The sequence below is a fragment of the Canis lupus genome, chromosome 4 (assembly GCF_048164855.1).
Source record: "Canis lupus baileyi chromosome 4, mCanLup2.hap1, whole genome shotgun sequence".
Taxonomy (NCBI): Eukaryota; Metazoa; Chordata; class Mammalia; order Carnivora; family Canidae; genus Canis; species Canis lupus.
The window spans coordinates 21965493-21982639 of record NC_132841.1 but is presented as its reverse complement, the minus strand read 5'-3'; the positions used below and the strand labels follow the sequence as shown (position 1 = coordinate 21982639).

The 17147-nt window shown below is 51.7% G+C and overlaps 1 protein-coding gene across 2 annotated transcripts in view; it reads left to right on the top strand.

The window, feature by feature from the left end:
• LRRC20 (leucine rich repeat containing 20) overlaps nt 1–17147 on the top strand; it is an 84825-nt gene that overhangs the window by 42752 nt on the left and 24926 nt on the right. For both annotated transcript variants that reach the window (XM_072823440.1, XM_072823441.1), the window contains one exon: nt 13951–14118. In XM_072823440.1, coding sequence (XP_072679541.1) covers nt 13951–14118 — 168 coding nt within the window. The remainder of the gene's footprint in view (nt 1–13950; nt 14119–17147) is intronic.

The following is a 17147-nucleotide window of genomic DNA, read 5'->3' as shown; positions in this document are numbered from 1 at the left end:
ATTGCAAATAAACCCTCCATGGTTATCCTAATTTGAGTGTGCCATCTGTTTCTGGTTGGCACCCTGACCGCTCTTTGCCACTTGTTAGCTCTGTAAGAATGGGCAGGTTGTTGAGCTGCTCCGTGCCTCAGTTTCCCCCTTGGTGTTGTGGGATAATAAAGGTGAAGGCTCTACCTCCTAGAGCTCCTTGGAAGATTGACTGAGTTCATCCCTGTACAACCTGGCTCTGAGATTTAGAAGTGTCCGTCCCCACTCTGCCCTTCTTACCCTCTTCCCATACATTCCTCTAGTCGTTACAAGACTCTAAGGCTTCATTCGAGGTTCCTGTTATATGTTTTGAGTGGGCAATGGATGCACACAGTACAATATTCCAAGGGTCAGAGAGGGACATAGGGAAAAATAAGTCTCCCTCTGATCCCTGTCCCCAGATAGCCATTTCTTCCACCCAGAGGCAGCTACTTCCCAGTCCTAGAGGTAATCTGTGCCAACGTGAACCTAAATGTACCTATAGGCCCTATATCACAATGGGCCAGCGCTGATAGAGCACTTTGCCAGTATAAAATCATTTAAATCTGTGCAACCCTGCGAGGTCAGTAGTGTTCTCGTCACGTTTCAGATGAGGAACCTGAGGCAGAACGGGGATCTGGAACTTTCCCAGGGCCCCAGAGCGAGAAAGAAGGGGTCAGGACAGCAGGTCCACAGCCAGGCCCCTTTGTAGAGTGTGTGCCCTGCTCTGTAACTTGTCTCTCCCACTGAGCAATATATTTTAGCAAGTGGCATACAATGAGAGTCACCTTGTTCTTTTCATGAGGCAGACGGTTAGCACTTTGCTTTAATTACTTCTAGACTAGACCCAGTTAGAGTTTTCTCGACCTTTCCTGTGTCCATGTAGATGTGGCTTTTGGAAACTTCACTTTTGTCTCTTCGGCCCTCTGTCTGCTGTGGACGGCAGCTGTCTTTGTGCTCAGCATGGGCCAAGGGAAGGACACCTATTTGCCTCACCCCAATGACTGGCTGCCCTGTGGGGGGCCCCTTGCAGGCAGCAACATGATTGCTCATTGATGCAGGGTCACGGCCGAGATGCTGGTGGATCCTCAGCGGGCAGGTATTTTTGGAGCTGGCACATTCCCTCGCTGCCTGGCTACATAATTACTGCAGACCGGCCTCATCTGTGCTTTCATGGAATCAGCAGGCTTCCTCTGTCCGCTGAGGTCAAGCCAAGGCCTCTGAGTCAGACCTGGCAGTTGCCCAAGATGAGGATGATGCGGAAATAATAAGAAGAACTTGGGGAAGGAGAGGTCCATTAAACAGACACCGGAAACCACACTTCAGTAGGGTTAATAAATAAGGGAATGTCATGATGGGCTGTTCTCAGGCTGTGGACAGCCGTGGGAGCCGGATGGAACAAGGTCTCCTCCCAGAGCCCCTGTCCATCCTGGGAGCCTAGGTTGTTCGACTGAACTGTGGCATAAGAGAGCAGAAAGAAACACATGGGGCCAGCCCCCACTGACGCAGCCCCCTGGCACCAGAAGACCACAGCCCTCTGTGTCTCAAGAGAGAGGCTGGGGAGGCCTGGGCATTGTTGTGACACCACATGTATAAGAGTGTACCATGGCCCCAGGGGTGAGAAGTAGGGCTAGCCGTGGCTGCTGCTGTGGGTTGTTGGAAGCTTAGCACACCAGCCCATCAGGTGGCTTGGCTCTTGCCATACTTCTGTTCTTCCTCTGAAGTAGAGACAACAGAGATAAGCTCAGGCACCCAGGGTGGGGTCACAGAAAGTGTTGGAGCTAGACGGGACTAGGACTTGGACAGGTATGGTGGATTTGATCCCAAGAAACCTGTGCTCTTTGCCCTCCCCTCATGAGGGGGGCCTAAAGGCTGCTGTTCCGTGGTTTGGTTCCCACTCAAAACTTACCAAGTCTATTGTAAACAAGTTGCACTCATTAACTTCACATAAATTCTCTAGGCCGGGATCCCTGGGTGGCGCAGCGGTTTGGTGCCTGCCTTTGGCCCAGGGCGCGATCCTGGAGACCCGGGATCGAATCCCACGTCGGGCTCCCGGTGCATGGAGCCTGCTTCTCCCTCTGCCTGTGTCTCTGCCTCTCTCTCTCTCTCTGTGTGACTATCATAAGTAAATAAAAGTTTAAAAAAAAAAAAATTCTCTAGGCCCAGATGATTTCACTGGAGAATTCTATCAAACATTTAAACAAAAATTAACATCTATTTTATATAGATTTTTCCCAAAAAGTGAAGAGAAGAGCTTGCTTTCCAACCTGTGATATACAGCCAGTAGTGCTTTGATTTCAAATTTAGATAAAGATGATACGAGAAGAAAACTATAGGCCAATGTCTCTCATAAACTAAGTAAGACAAAAATTGTCACTGATCAAATACAGCAAAGGATAAAAAGAATTCTACGCCATGACCAAGTGGGATTTGCTAATTTTTCCAGATGTGCGAGTTTGGCTCAACATTTGCAAAGCGCTTGAAAAATCGATGTTTTCTATCATATTAAAGGTTAAAGAAGAAGAATCATACGATCCTATCTGTTGACTAGGAATACAAGAGAAGTGCTGTAAATTGGTAAAGAATATCTATAAAAATCGTATAGCTGGGCAGCCCTGGTGGCTCAGCGGTTTAGCGCCACCTTCAGCCCAGTGTGATCCTGGAATCCTGGGATCAAGTCTGACATCGGGCTTCCTGCATGGAGCCTGCTTCTCCCTCTGCCTGTCTCTGCCTCTCTCTCTCTCTCTCTCTCTCTCTCTCATGAATAAATAAATTAAAAATCTTAAAAAAAAATCCTATAGCTAACATCAGACTTAATGATGAAATCTTTTCCCTGTAAATTTGAGAACAAGGTCATGATATTTGCCCTCATCCGGAAAGTTTTAACTATTGCAGCAGGACAAGAAAAGAAAGGAAGGCATATAGATTGGAAATGAAGAAAAATAAAACTGCCCCTATTTGGGGCATCTGGGTGGCTTAGTCGGTTAAGCATCTGCCTTCAGCTCGGGTCATGGTCTCAGGGTCCTAGAATCGAGTCCCAGGTGAGGCTCCCTACTCAGCGGGGAGTCTGCTTCTCCCTCTTCCTCTGCCCCTTCCCCTGCTCGCACTCTCTTTCTCTCTCTCTCTCTCAAATAAATAAATAAAATCTTTTTTTTTAACTGCCCCTACTTGCACACAAAATGATTGTCTGCATAGGAGACTCCAAGGAATCTATAAAAAAAACAAAAAGCAAACCCTCCTAGAACCCATCAACGAGTTCAGCAAGTTCCCAGGGATACAAAATCAACAAAACATGCACACTCATTCTCGAAATGCTTCCCCTGGCTTCCTCTTTCACGTAGAGTAAATCCACTCTCTTCCAGAGGTCTCTGAGGCCCTGCCTAACCTGGTTCCGGCCTCACCTCTACTATGTTCTTCTTTCACTCCCCTGTCCTGGCACATTGACCCTTCCGTGTTCCTTGGATGTGTTACATCTTTCCTACTTCTGGGCCTTGTACTCATGATTTCCTGATAGCTTCCCCCCGGGCTCTTCCCTTCTCATCCTTCGCTCTGATCTTAAGTGCCTTCCTAGCAATATGAAATAATCTCACTTATTTATTTGTCTCTCTCCCTCCACCCCCGCTCTCATGTGTAAGCTTGTTAGGGGGAGGCACTAGTATTCCCCGAAGTCACACAGTAGTTGCCCCATGGCAGGTGCCCAGTGAGCGTGGGTTGAGCAAGGGACTGCAAGCTGTTCTCGTGTCACTGTGTCTCAGTGACTTTGCTGTAAGTCATGTGTCCAGGCTACATTCACCTTCTCTTATTTTCCCTTTCAATTCCTGCTGTAATGTTAGCTTTCAGTTTTGTTTCCAGAAAAGCCTTCAGAATCCAAGAATTAAGTCTCATGGCTCTTGTACCTCCCTAACAGAAAGAATTCCATCGATTGAGTGCTTTTACTTTTCAAAGAGTATCCTTTTCATGTCCAAGTGGAGGGCTGAGCATCCAGGGGGTGCTTGAGAAATGATCTTCGTCATGCGGCACGTCTGCCAATCACAGCACTCTGTCAGGGCATCCTCATAGCCCTGCTGTACTTGGGCAGGGAAGACCTCCTCAGGGGGCCGATCACAGGGTGGGGGGCCCACGACACAAGAGGAGATGGACCAGAAGCAGGTCAGAAGCAGGGATTTGCTGAGTATCTGCTCTGAGAATAGGTACTTCAGGGTTAGGGAAGCCACACTGGAGAAAGCTGGGTACCCCGAGTGGCCCACTTCTCTCGGGGAATCTGGCTGGGGTTCAAACCCAGGTTTGGGAGTTGGGGGAGGAAAGTCAAATATCTGGAGGAGAGGTTGAAATGTGACCTGGGATGAGTTACTTTATGTTTCTGCAAACTGGGGCTAATGGGTTAGGAGAAAATTAAAATGCTAACTGCAGGCGCACCCCAAGAACAAGCACCTGGAGCCTAGCAATGCCCAAGAGCTGCTGGCTGGCCTTACTGATTTTTTGTTAACCAGCCCCAGACCCCGTGTCCAGCAGAAGAGCCCTTTCCTGGAATCCTCCCCAACTCAAGTCTAGCACCTCCACACTTAGCCGACATAGTGGAGCCTGAGTCACCCGAGTGGGCGGACACTGCCTCGCCAGTGCACCCCCGTTGAAGCTCAGTGGTGGAAAGCCTCCCCTTCTATCCAGCCTCCATGTAGCCCCTGTGATGACCCTAATGCAGTGAAGGACTGGACCGCTGAGGGAGCAAGCCCAGCAAGCCCAGCCAGCCCAGCCACTACTCCCTCAGCACCTTTTGCTTTTCAGAAAAGCTTCTGAGCTGTGGGAGAGGCCACTTTCCAGGCAGATCCATCCCCTCCTCCTAGTAGCTGAGCCTTCCCTCAGAGCCTGCCTCGCTAAAAGAAGGCCAGACTTCAGAGAGCAGCCTTCCCCGGGGCACAGGAAGCTGGGGCCAGGGGTGATTTCGTATTTACAAGTTTCTTAATCTTTAGAGCAGTGATCTCCAGAGGAGGCACCAAGCAATAACTTGAAAACTGCCTCAGCCCTGTGGAGTGAAAAAGGCAGGTCTCAAAAGAGTCTATAGTCTGTAGTTGCATTTGTTTTTTTTTTAAGATTGATTGATTTCAGAGGCAGAGGTGGGACCGGGGAGGGCAGAGGGAGATGGGATGCAGACTCCCTGCTCTCATGGGGCTCCATCTCCTGGGAGATCATGACCGGAGTCAAAACCAAGAGTCCCAGTACCCCTGCATTTTTGTTTTTTTAAAACAATACCTGTGGGGCACCTGGCTGGCTCAGTTGGTTAAGCGTCTGCCATCTACTTAGATCATGATCCCGGGGTCCTGGAATCGAGCCTTGCATCAGGCTTCCTGCTCAGCAGAGAGCCTGCTTCTCCCTCTCCCTCTGCTGCTCCCCCTCTGCTTGTGCATGCTCGCTCGCTCTCTCTCTCTCTCTCTCTCAAATAAATAAATGAAATCTTTTTAAAAAATAGAACAATACCTGTCTATCCATCTGTCTGCCCATCTATCCATCCATCTGTGAGTATGTACATGGAGAAATACCGAAGAAGAATAGCAAACAACTCTGGTGCTGTCTAGGGGTAGAAGTACATGAGATTTTCATTTTTCTCTGTTCCACATTTTTGGGATGTCTATATTTTTTCAATGAGCATGCACTGCTTTCATAAGCAGAAAATGCATTTGGGGTTAAACCATATCAGTCAGGATAGCCAGTGGATCACATTTGGTTTTTGTGATAGTTATCAGCACTGCCCAATGCTAGGCTACCTGCCACCTTCAGGAACGATCAAGGACTGGACCATGACTTGTCTTGAGCATATAGCTTCCACAGTAGCACAGACAGTGTCTATGTACAGATGTTCCCTGCGTTCCTTCCGATTTACAGATAAGGGAAGGGGGACCTTTCCTTTCCTCAGGGAAGGTGGGTGGGGTGGGGACACATCCAGATACCAAGATAGGACCAGGACTGGGGGAGCAGAGTCCGAGGAAGGCTGAAGACACTTCTGTGGGAAGCTCAGTTGGCACATCCTCAGGACAGAAGAGCAGCGTGAGCCACTCTGCTGGGGAGCCATGTCAGGATCAACCAGGGGCTGCTCCAGAGCTGGGGAGCTGGAAAGCTTTTCATCTGATTGATGTTGTTTTAATATATGCTCAGTGTGTCCTGCCAGGTCCCTTTCCTGCTGTTTAGCTTTTCTCTATATCTCTGTCTTTCTCCAGCTATGACTCAAGGGCTCTGCATATCTCCTTCCCTCACATGCTCTTAGAATGAACACATCCAGAGGCTTTTGCAGGATCACAGCCCCTCCTCTTCGGGCTGGGGGAGGAACAGGAGGACAGGAGCCCCCCTCTTCTCGTAATGCTCAATACACATTCCTTGAGCCGAGCCTGGAACTACCCAACAGTGCTTATGGCTCAGTGAATGCTAAGACCTGCCCCTAATCCAACCCCTGCTTTCTCCAGTTCCTGGTCACCCAGGGCAACAGGCTACCACGCTTCTACGATGTAGGTTTACTTGACTGTGAAATGATTTATGTCATTTTTCTTTCCTATACCTTAGGAAAGGACAGAGTTAAATATTTGAGCACCTACTATATGCCAGGCACAGTAGACATATCATCTCCTTCAATTTTCCTAGCACATCAGAGGTGAGTTTTATCAGCTCTTTTTTAATTCATTATTTTTAAAAAGATTTATTTATTTATTTATTTATTTATTTATTTGAGAGAGAGTAAGAGAGCAAGCACATGAGCAGAGGGGAGAGATAGAGGGAGATGCCAAAGCAGACTCCCCACTGAGCAGGGAGCCCGATGTGGGGGTCTATCCCAGGACCTGGGGATCATGACCTTAGCCAAAAGCAGTCACTTAACTGAGCCACCCAGGTGCCCCTCATCTCTCTCTCTCTCTCTCTCTCTCTCTCTCTCAAGAGATGAAAGAAAGGACTCAGGTTCAGTATTTGCCCAACGAAACACAGCTAGCAAAGTGGGGCAGCTAAAATCTGACACTGGATCTGTCTAGCTCCAAAACACCATGGGCTGTCTCCAAAAGGGTGGGCGAAGGATTCATAAGTAGAATCTATTGCAGAGGGTGGTTGCTCTGAGATTGGAGAGTCTCAAAGCCTGACAGACCCGGGAAAAGCTTACTCTTACAAGATTTACAAAATGCCAAGTCCCTACATGTCGAGGCCCCAGGTATCAGAAGGCCAAGACTGCTCTGTCACCCAGCATAGTTAATTAAAAAGTAAAAGTCCAGCAGGGCATTCCTGCCTCCAGAAAGGTTTGCTCAAGAACCACTCAACAGCAGGCTCTTCTTCCTAAGCTCTTTTAACCCTCATGACTTTCCATTTTGACTCCATTTGGTTGGACCCCATTCTGGGAAAGGGCAACACTCATTTCTATCAAATCAGAGACTAATTGCTCACATTCATGCACCCCATGCATAATGCAGGGTTAGCCCGTGCCAGGCTGGGAGCAGCGGGAAGAATTTGTGGCATTTGTGGTCACATTAGCCTATGGCAATCCACTGGTTCCTTATTTGTCAAGGCTTTCCCCAGCGCCCTCTCTGTGTCAGGCCTTGTGCTGGGCACCCGGGTGGGATACAAGGATGAACCTCACTGATCCAAACCCTTAAGGGTTCTGGTCTGGCCTTGTCCTAGTTTGGTAACTTGGCTTCAGTCTTTTTCCTTGGAGCTCAGCTGGGACCTGTTCTAACACGTTTCATGGACCTTCCCCAGAGCATCACTGTCCTTGTCACTGGGTCTTGCGAACGCTGCCCACCTGCTGCCTGGGGTTCTCATGCCTCCATGGCCAGCTCTACCTGGTTCCCCATTTGCTGTTCCTTGGCCCCTGCCCTCTCTTTCTGACCCAGTGGTACCTGTTACCCCCAGTATAAAAGCAGTGCCCCGTTGGTCTGGACTGTGTCTGTGAGACTTTGGAGCCAGGCCACACATGCACCCACTCCCCATCCTCAGTATGATCACCCCCACCCTGGATGTAAGCAGCAGGTGCCAACAGCCTACAAGGCAAGCCTATTTGAGGTACAGGAAAGAAGGCCCCTCTGGTCATTCTGGGTATCTCTGTTCAAGGATGTCATGGCCCCTACACCAGCCTCAGGAATGACATCTAATCTGCTACCCTGAGCAGGGGGAATGATGTTGAGGGCTTCCCAGACTGGCCATGACCCTCGGGTTTTGTGTTCAGGGCACTGGGCAGAGCCTTCTTGCAGCTCACTTTCCCAGACTAGATGGCCTGACTCCACCATCCCTGAGCTGACTGATGGCAGGTTGTTCCTGCCCTGAGCAGCAGAACGGCAGGCAGGTGAGGCTCCTGCTAGTCAGGGATGCTCCCTCAGAGCCCCCTATGCTCGGAGCAGGCCTCTGAGACACCCCCCTCCCAGGGAGCACCCTCCTGTCAGCTTTCGTGATCCCATTGGCCCTGACTATTCAGGCTGCACATAGAGGCAAGCTCCTCAGAGGCTCTCAGAAGTTGTCTGTCGCACTGGATGCTTTTGCATTTCTGAGCCACTTTGGGACTGTCATTAGACTCAGGCCTAAAATGGTTTCATAAAAGGTTCTTTAAAAAAAATTTTGTATATATAGTGATTTAAAACATGTCAAGAATTGAGGATAACAAAACCAAGAAGGGGAGATTCTCTTCCCCACACCCTGCACCAGTTACCCCAGTCGCCACCACCCCCCACTGTGGGTTCTGGCCCTGGGGTGTCAGGGGATAGGGTCAGCAGGTGGCAGTAAGGTCAGCAAGCTCACATGCTATGCCGCTGTGATGCTGGGGCCTTGCTTCTCGGCTCTCCACTACTCGTTGCTGCAGACACCTGCTCCCCAAAAGCCTCAGGATTCCGCGAGGCTATCCAAAGCAGTAGAGGACGGTCTTGTGTTCACTGTAGCTTCAGGCAAAGAACATTTTCTTCTAAGCCCAAGTTAAAGTGGTTAAAAATACAAACCTAGCAGCTAATTCCTTCCTATCTGGATTCCTCCATTTACCGGGTGCCTGACCTGGTTTGCTGTATCTGTCTTCCTGTTCTTCTGTCTACCTCACGTACTTACACAGTACTTACTGTGTGGCTAGTGCTGTTCAAAGCCTTTTTCGTGTATAAATGCACTGAAATCCACAGCCATCCTATAGAAGAGTCTAGTACTGTCTTCATCTTAACAGATGAAGAAACTGAGGCAAAGATGAACAATTTGCCCAAAGTCACATAGTCAGGAAGTGGCAGGTCTGACTCTGAATCTGCAGATACCAGGCCCCAGAACCTGGCTTTGTCACACCCGTACCAAATGGTCTCTCACCCCAAGCCATGGCGGGGGGTGGGGGTTGCTGAAGGGCCTCCCCGTCTATGCGGGGCGTTACCCCAATCTCATCTGTGTAACCCAGCAGGCGAGATCTGCTGGGGGGAATGTGGCAGGTCTCAGGAGGGGAGGATCCAGCACCCAAGTGTGAGGAAGCCTTCCCAGAGTTGACATTCTTGACTTTGGGAATGAAAACAAACCTGAGGACAGTTGAGGATGTTGGCTACCTCCCTGTCTATAACACCATCTGGCACCTGCCACAAAGCTCAGCAGATGGAGTTATACCCTCAGAACTGCCCTGTTAATCACCAGCAGCTGCCCCGTGGAGGCCAGACTGGCTCCCTAAGTGGCCCATTGCAAGCCCCACTGGCAGATGGCCTGTGAACTGGGGATTTGGGGGCGTGGCAGCAGCCAGACCACACAGAACACAGCAGGCACATTGTTAGAAAATGAGAGGAGGCACCTGAATGGCTTAGTCAGTTAAGCGTCTGCCTTCAGCTCAGGTCATGATCTTGGGGTCCTGTGATTGAGCCCCATGTCAGGCTCCCTGCTCAGCAAGGAGTCTGCTTTTCCCTCTCCTACTTGTACACTCCATCTCAATTTCTCTTTCTCTCCCTCAAATAAATAAATAAATAAATAAATAAATAATAAATAAATAAAAAGGAAAGAAAGAAAACAAGGGCTCAGGGAAATGTACCAAATAGGAACCGAACAGCCAGGAAAATTGGGCCAATTTTCATCTGAGAACAAATGTCCATTCTAGGCAAGTGGCTTCTGAGAGCCTCCAGGAGGAGCCTTCTGCCTGGAATGTGCCCTCTACACCCCCATCCGCTGTGTAAATGCACCTGGGGCCCAGATTCCTCATCTGGCAACAGCGTCCAGTGAAAATTGAATATTATTCTTATGGAAAGTAATAACTTTTTCCATTTTTATGTAATAAAAAAGAACAACCTAATTTAAGGAAAAACAGTGTATATGTGGAACAGAAGTTTGGCAAAACTGTGAGGGTGATACTCAGATTCATTTGTTTATTTATTCACAGTCTCATCCAATACTGAATCAATCCTCTGCGTGTACTGTGCTGTGGGCACCTTTCCACGGCAGAGCAAAGCCCCCACTGTCATGGGGGAGACAGCTGGTTTCCAAACAGGCCTGCGTGTTAGGTTAGACAGGGTGACATTTGAGCAAGGACACTCACTGGAAATATACTGGTCAAGAGCATGCTAGAAAGAGAGAACTCCAAATGCAAAGACTCTGAGGCAGCAGCACGCTCAGAGTGTCTGGCAAAGGCATACCTGGGAAGCACCGGACTGAACGCTGGCCAGCATCCCTTCCAATATGGTGGCCTTGTAAGTGTGATCTGGATGGGGACAGTTCCTGGTTTAAGACATGGCTGTCTAAGAACCTGGCTGCTGGGGGGATGGGGGGACTGGGTTTGGTGGGGGAACAAGCGGTGGTTCTGCTGATGGAGCTTTGGGTTCAGGATGTCCCTGAAGGTGGGAGAATGAGAGGCAGACAAGCCAGCCCCTGCACACACACATTATCTGTTTGCCTCCTGGGTTGGGGGGTGGGAAGAGTCACTATTCATCCAGTGTTTGCTGGAGGGGTGGCTGTTGGGAACAAGTCAGTCAGATGCAGTTCCTGTCCCACCAGAGCCCCGGCATGGTGGAACAGGGGCCCAGGTGTGGTTGGCACCCAGGCATGTGGGTAGAGAGAGTACATAGGGACAGGTCTACCTTCCCTGCTGAACCCTGTCTCACCTGAGAGCAGCTCACCTCCGGCAGCTCAGGGCTGCATCCTGGAGGGCCCAAGGGAGGAGCAGGGCCAGCCAGCGCAGAATGAAAATGCAGGATCTTCATTCAAAAACCAGGAGAACAGGGGATCCCTTGGTGGCTCAGCAGTTTAGTGCCTGCCTTCGGCCCAGGATGTGATCCTGGGGTCCCAGGATCGAGTCCCACATCGGGCTCCCTGCACAGAGCCTGCTTCTCCCTCTGCCTCTGTCTCTCATGAATAAATAAATAAAATCTTTAAAAAAACAGGAGAACAGTGCCATTAAAGGGACATAAGTGTTTCCCTTTTTCCCTCGAGGTCGCTCTCAGGGTGTCATGGTACTTTACATTTGCTGTTTAAGGTCTTTCTGAGTAAGGAGAAATTAACACTTTATTTTAAATTATTAGTGTTAAAAAATTATTAGTGTGAATTTTACCTTTCATCTTTATACCATACCAGGCCAGCTTGAGATGCAAGTATCAGAGCATTTAACTCATTTGTATTAAGAAATCACACAATTCGTGTTTTGCGGCCTGCTTCTCGAGGGTGCCTTGAGTGGGCCGGGACAAATTCAAGCCAGGCTCGTGAAGGTTGGACAGAGGGAAGGAAGTGCAGCTTCTCAGAAGTCCTAGGGTTTCTCTGTCCCCATGATGCAGGGCACACACGCATGAACCTTCAGGCCTGACAGCTCTGTACTCTGCTCTGGCCAGGGAGGGATAGGATCTGGGGAGGTGCAGCAGGCAGCTCAAGGATTTTTTTTTTTTTTTTTTTTTAAGATTTGTTTATTTTAGAGAGAGTATGTGTGAGCAGGGGTGGAAGCAGAGAGAGAGAGAGAGAGAGAGAGAGAGAGAGAAAGAAGGAGAGAACCTCAAGCAGACTCCCTGCTGAGCACAGAGCCAGACACAGCAGGGCTTGATCCCATAACTCCAAGATCACAACCTGAGCTGAAATCAAAAGTTGGACGCTGGGCAGCCCGGGTGGCTCAGCAGTTTAGCGCCGCCTTCAGCCCGGGGCCTGATCCTGGAGACCCGGGATTGAGTCCCACGTCGGGCTCTCTGCATGGAGCCTGCTTCTCCTCCTGCCTGTGTCTCTGTCTCTCATGAATAAATAAATAAAATATTAAAAAAAAAAAAAAAGTTGGATGCTTAACTGACTGAACCACCCAGGCATCCCTCAAGGATCTTTAAGCCTCTATCTCAGAACATGCCCTAACCTGGGTCGGAGTGGATGAGATTGCCTAGATTCAGCCTCCAGGCACCACCCACTAGACAGACTTTGGTGATGCCAGCCCAAGGGCAGGGAGTGCGGGGGGACTGCTGGCACCATGCTCCACCTGAGATGCCATGGGTATGTGTGGCCAACTGATGCTCATGCCTGGGCCCCTGCTGGGGATGGAGAGCTGCCACAGCTCCAGAGAAGGAGGCCAGCCTGTCCTGGAGTGTCAGGGGCAGGAGAGCAGGCTGCTTGAGAATGTGTCCTGGGGAGGCAGTGGGAGGCAGGACCAGGAGGGACCTGACACTCCATGACTCCAGCTCTATTTATAAAACACAGATTCTGGGATAGAATTAAGACTTTTAAAATGGGAGCATAGAACATTCAGTCTCCAGTGTGGGACCCCTCTGAGCCTTGGACCCCATGTGACTGCACCGGTTGCAGGCCCATGAAGCAGGCCCTGGTCATCGTTCAAGTCCCTTGGCACTTCTGGGCCTCAGTTTCCTTCAGGTCAGACAGGGTGACCAGGTGCCCCTGCGTCATGTAGTGAAGGACATCTGCAAGGTCGCATGTGGATGGGGGCCAGGAAAGCAGCAGGAATCAAGGCCTCTGCTGGCCCAGCCTCTTTATCTCAGGCTTTCCCGTTCTGCTGCTGCCAGCTGGCTTCCTCTGCTGCCTTACGTTCTTCCCCAGTGTTTTTGAGCACCGACTGTGTGCAAGACATGGGCTAATAAGCACATTGCATAGCCCTGATGTTCACAACCCCGTGCTGTGGTGGTAACAGCAGCGTGCATGAATGCTTATTGTGTGCCGGGGCACCGCACCACGTGCTTTACCCTCGCCGACACAGTGACCGCTCCAGCCACCAGCACTACGAGGCAGGTAGTAGTATTATTAGTCTCTGTTTGCAGATGGGGAAATTGAGATGAACACAGTTAAATAACTGAGGGAACAGCTTTGAGGCAGCACAGCTGGGGTTTGAAGCAGGCAGTGGGAGCCCCAGATCCCCCGCTATTCAACCCTGCTTTACGCTACCTCCCCCTTGACTCTTGGTTTCTGCCCGCCATTCCTCTCCCTGCCCAGGGCTCCCACCCCACCCTCCTGCCTGCCCCCCAGAGCTCCCTGGCTTCTCTTTCCAAAACACAGCATTTCAGCTTAGCTTCCACCATGCCCAGCAGAGGGACTACTGGGCCCAGCTCACCTTCTCCCCTGAGCTCTGTCGCTGGTCTAGTCGGCTTTCAGAGCAGCCACCTGCCATAGGGCGCAACCCCACGCTCATCCAGCCAGCTGGGGTTCAGCAGGGGAGCGGGGACATGTGACCCAGAAGGAGCAGGGAGAGTGCTAGAAAGCAGGACCCTCAGCTGAGCAGCAGGGACTGCCCGCCCTGACCTGTCCTATTGAGGCCCAGAGTCAATGCCCTGTCTGAGGGAGGAGCCAGGCTCTCCGACCCTTTGTCTAGGCCACGCTTCTGCAGGAGAGCCCAAAGCAGGGAGCCCTGCTGACATAGTGGGGCAGGACCCCCTCCTGCATATACATGGAACGTGTCCCTAGGTGGGGAACTGCCTATGACTGGGGTGACCTTGCTGCCTTCCTGGCCCAGGCGCTACTGTCCCTGTGATCTGTCGGTTGCCTCCTCTCAGCCCTTTTTCTCTTCCCCCCATATGGCAGAGCTCCACCTGGAAGGGAACTTCCTGCACCGCCTCCCCAACGAGGTCAGCACCCTGCGGCACCTCCAGGCCATCGACCTCTCCCGGAACCAGTTCCGTGACTTCCCTGAGCAGCTCACCACCCTGCCAGCACTGGAGACCATCAACCTGGAAGAGAACAACATCGTGGGTGAGTGGCCCCAGCCCTCTGGCCCCCGTGCCTCCTGCCATCTGCCATTCCTCCCTCTGGTCTCCCGGGGCCCACACGTGGGGCTCTGCAGTCAGACTTTCACAGACATGCTGGCAAGGTCGGAGACCCTGGAGCTCAGGCCACTGGGCCTGGAAGGGGAGCCATTATGAGGCCCTGCCACCTGCTGCAGGTTGGGCTGGACAGCTGCCTTCACCTGGCAGGTAGGAGGCCCCAGTGTCCTCACCACCTGCCCTGAGCCAGCAGACCACCGTGGCTTACAAGCTCTGTCTTGCATCTCTGTTTGCCGGTCTGGGCTGCCTCCCAGACTCTCCAGTTTGGACCCAGTATATGTCTGCTTCCACCTAAGTCCCCCCACAAACCCTGTCTCCCTCCCTGGCCTTCATCATGAGCCCTTCACCATTAGTACTTAGGCACCGCTAGGCAGACGTGTCCAGAGCAGCCTCTCCATGCTTCGCAGTGCACAGATACGCTCCCCCCAGGGAACCTGGGGGTCTCCCACCGCAGGCTCAGAGTGCCTTCTGCAAAGGGCAGGCCCAGGGAGTGGTCCTCTCCTCCTCCTGAGGCAGTTCCACATGAGCATCCTCTCCAGCTGCCCAGGGATCTCCCCAGAGAGAACCAGCTCTCAGCAGGGCCCCTCTGTGCCCCTCCTCCTCGGCCCCCTCCTCCGGCTGCCTTGGCTCCCTCAGAAGTGCATCTTCAGCCCTGTTTGGTGCCCCCTCATGTTGCCTCTGATGTTGGCAGTGCCAATAATAACCCCCTTCAGTGCCGCTTTTATTTTTGTAATTGCTTTCACAGCCATTATGCCATTTGACTAAAAGCAATGGCTCTCCAGTGGTTTGGAGCTAGATGGAGAGTAGCCTGCCTTCTGCATGGGGTGCTGAGTATCCCGTCTGTCAGCAGTGCTGCCAGCAGGACTCTGGCCCTGGCTGAGGGGGCGTGGGATCAGTTTACCCCTGAGGCTTGAGATCCACTTTTTTACAGATGAGTAAACTAAGGCTCAGAGAGGTCAGGAGAATGCATCAGGTTGCACAGGGAGATGATAGAAGCGTCCAGGACTCTCAAACTCGGGCCGGTGCCTTGGATGAGGTTTCTTGTCTGACCCAGGATCACTGTGTGCCTCGCCCCTGGGTTGGCCCCTCTGTCACTTGAGCCCTCGTGCTGTCTTCAGCTGGAAGAGGCACGCCCAGAAGTGCCTTTTCACCCCGAGGCTCTCCCTCCCGTGCTGCCCTCACTATCTGGGGTCTTGCCCTGAGCCCTTCATTCTCGGCCAGGCCCTCCTTGCTGCGCCTTCCCTCCCCTGCCTCTTATTCTTGAGACCATTACTGATGCAGCCAGTTCCTCCTGCTGCCTATCCGAACGGGGCGGTTCCCAAGCAGGGGCTACTACGTGCTGACACCAAGACCAGAGCTGGGCATGTAACTGCGGGCAGGCAGGTCAGGAGGAGTGTCGGCCATTGGCTTCCCCACCTCCCCACTGCAGCCTCAGTAGACTCACGTCACCTGTCTGAGCCCCAGCTCCTTCTCAGCTTTTAAACAGGAGTTCTCCCCCAATCCCCACCCAGGAAGGGAGCTTTGCCCCCTCCATGCTGGCTGCGGTACAAAGTGGGGCGTACAAGGGGGGACAGATCCCCCAATCCCTTCCCTCCCCAAGGCCAACAACATCCCTTCACAGCAACAGTTCCCAAAATAAAGATCAGCTTTTTTAAAAAAATATTTTATTTATTTATTCATGAGAGACACAGAGGCAGAGACATAGGCAGAGGGAGAAGCAAGCCCCTCACAGGGAGCCCAATGTGGGACTCGATCCCAGGACCCCAGGATCTCACCCGGAGCCGAAGGCAGACGCTCAACCACTGAGCCACCCAGGCATCCGCTGTTTTGACTCATTCTGTTGTATAGATATCTCTTCCTTTCTGTTGAGGGACAGCAATAACGACACATGGGAGCCTCTTACAGTTTATCAAGAATGCTCATGCACAGGCCCAAGGCCCATTTGATAGCTGTAGAAACTTAGGCTCTAAGGGATTTCCCTTCACCTTCATGGCCAAGTGTCTGCTGTGCACCTAGCCAGGTGAGCCAGGAAAGAGATGTCAGTCAACCCCTGGGCTATTTCCCAGCCAGTTCCACCTGTAGCAGAGCCTCCTGGTGCCAGCCTGGGCCAGGCACAGGGGATCCCAAGATGCAGGGGCCACTCCTGTGCAGCAGAGGCACCTGCTTTCTGCCAAGTGCACGGAGGCTCCCAGAAGTGCCCATTGATCTCAGGGCCTGCGCCACTGCACGAGGGCTTTCCGAGGGCACTGGGGCCTCCTTCTGTCCTCCCACATGCCCCACATGGAGAGAAGGGGCACGTGGAGGCAGCACCTGTTCCCTTGCCGGAGTCTCCTCTCTTCCATTCTCTGCCTCTCCTGATCCATCCTGCTTACTTGGATCACCTCTAACTCCCGAAGCCATGGCAGGCCGGGCCCTCACCTTCATAGCCCAGCTGCACGGAGGGGGCTGTGATCATGGTGAGGAAGGTGAGGACTGCGTCGTCCTTCATTATGGAAGTAGCTCTGCACCTGTCGCCAGCTGTAGCTTATCTCCTGTAGAATCTCATTAGGAAAATTGTAGTAGGAGCTTAGGATGTCTTAAGAGTGGCTAATTTTTCCCCTTCAGAGCCCACAGAAGGTGTTGGAAACATTTTTCTTTTTTCTGAGAAATAAATCTGAGATGCATGAGTTGCTCTAAAGCTTTAGTTCAGCGAGAAGACAACAAGTAGCTCCAAAGCAAGCTCCCAAGTGCATCAGAAGGAGTCTCAGTCTGAAGGGACAGCCCCTAAGGATGCCCCCAACCTGGGCTCAGGAAGCATCCGGGGGCGGGGGGGCGGGGAGAGCAAGGACAGCTCTGTCATCTTTTGCCTTCTCAGCAGTGCTGCACCCAATCTTCCTCCACTCTGGGCCACAGTGGGGCTCCAGTTCACAGAGGAGGGGGCCCTCAATAGGGTACGTAGGCTGACAGAGCTGGGGACGC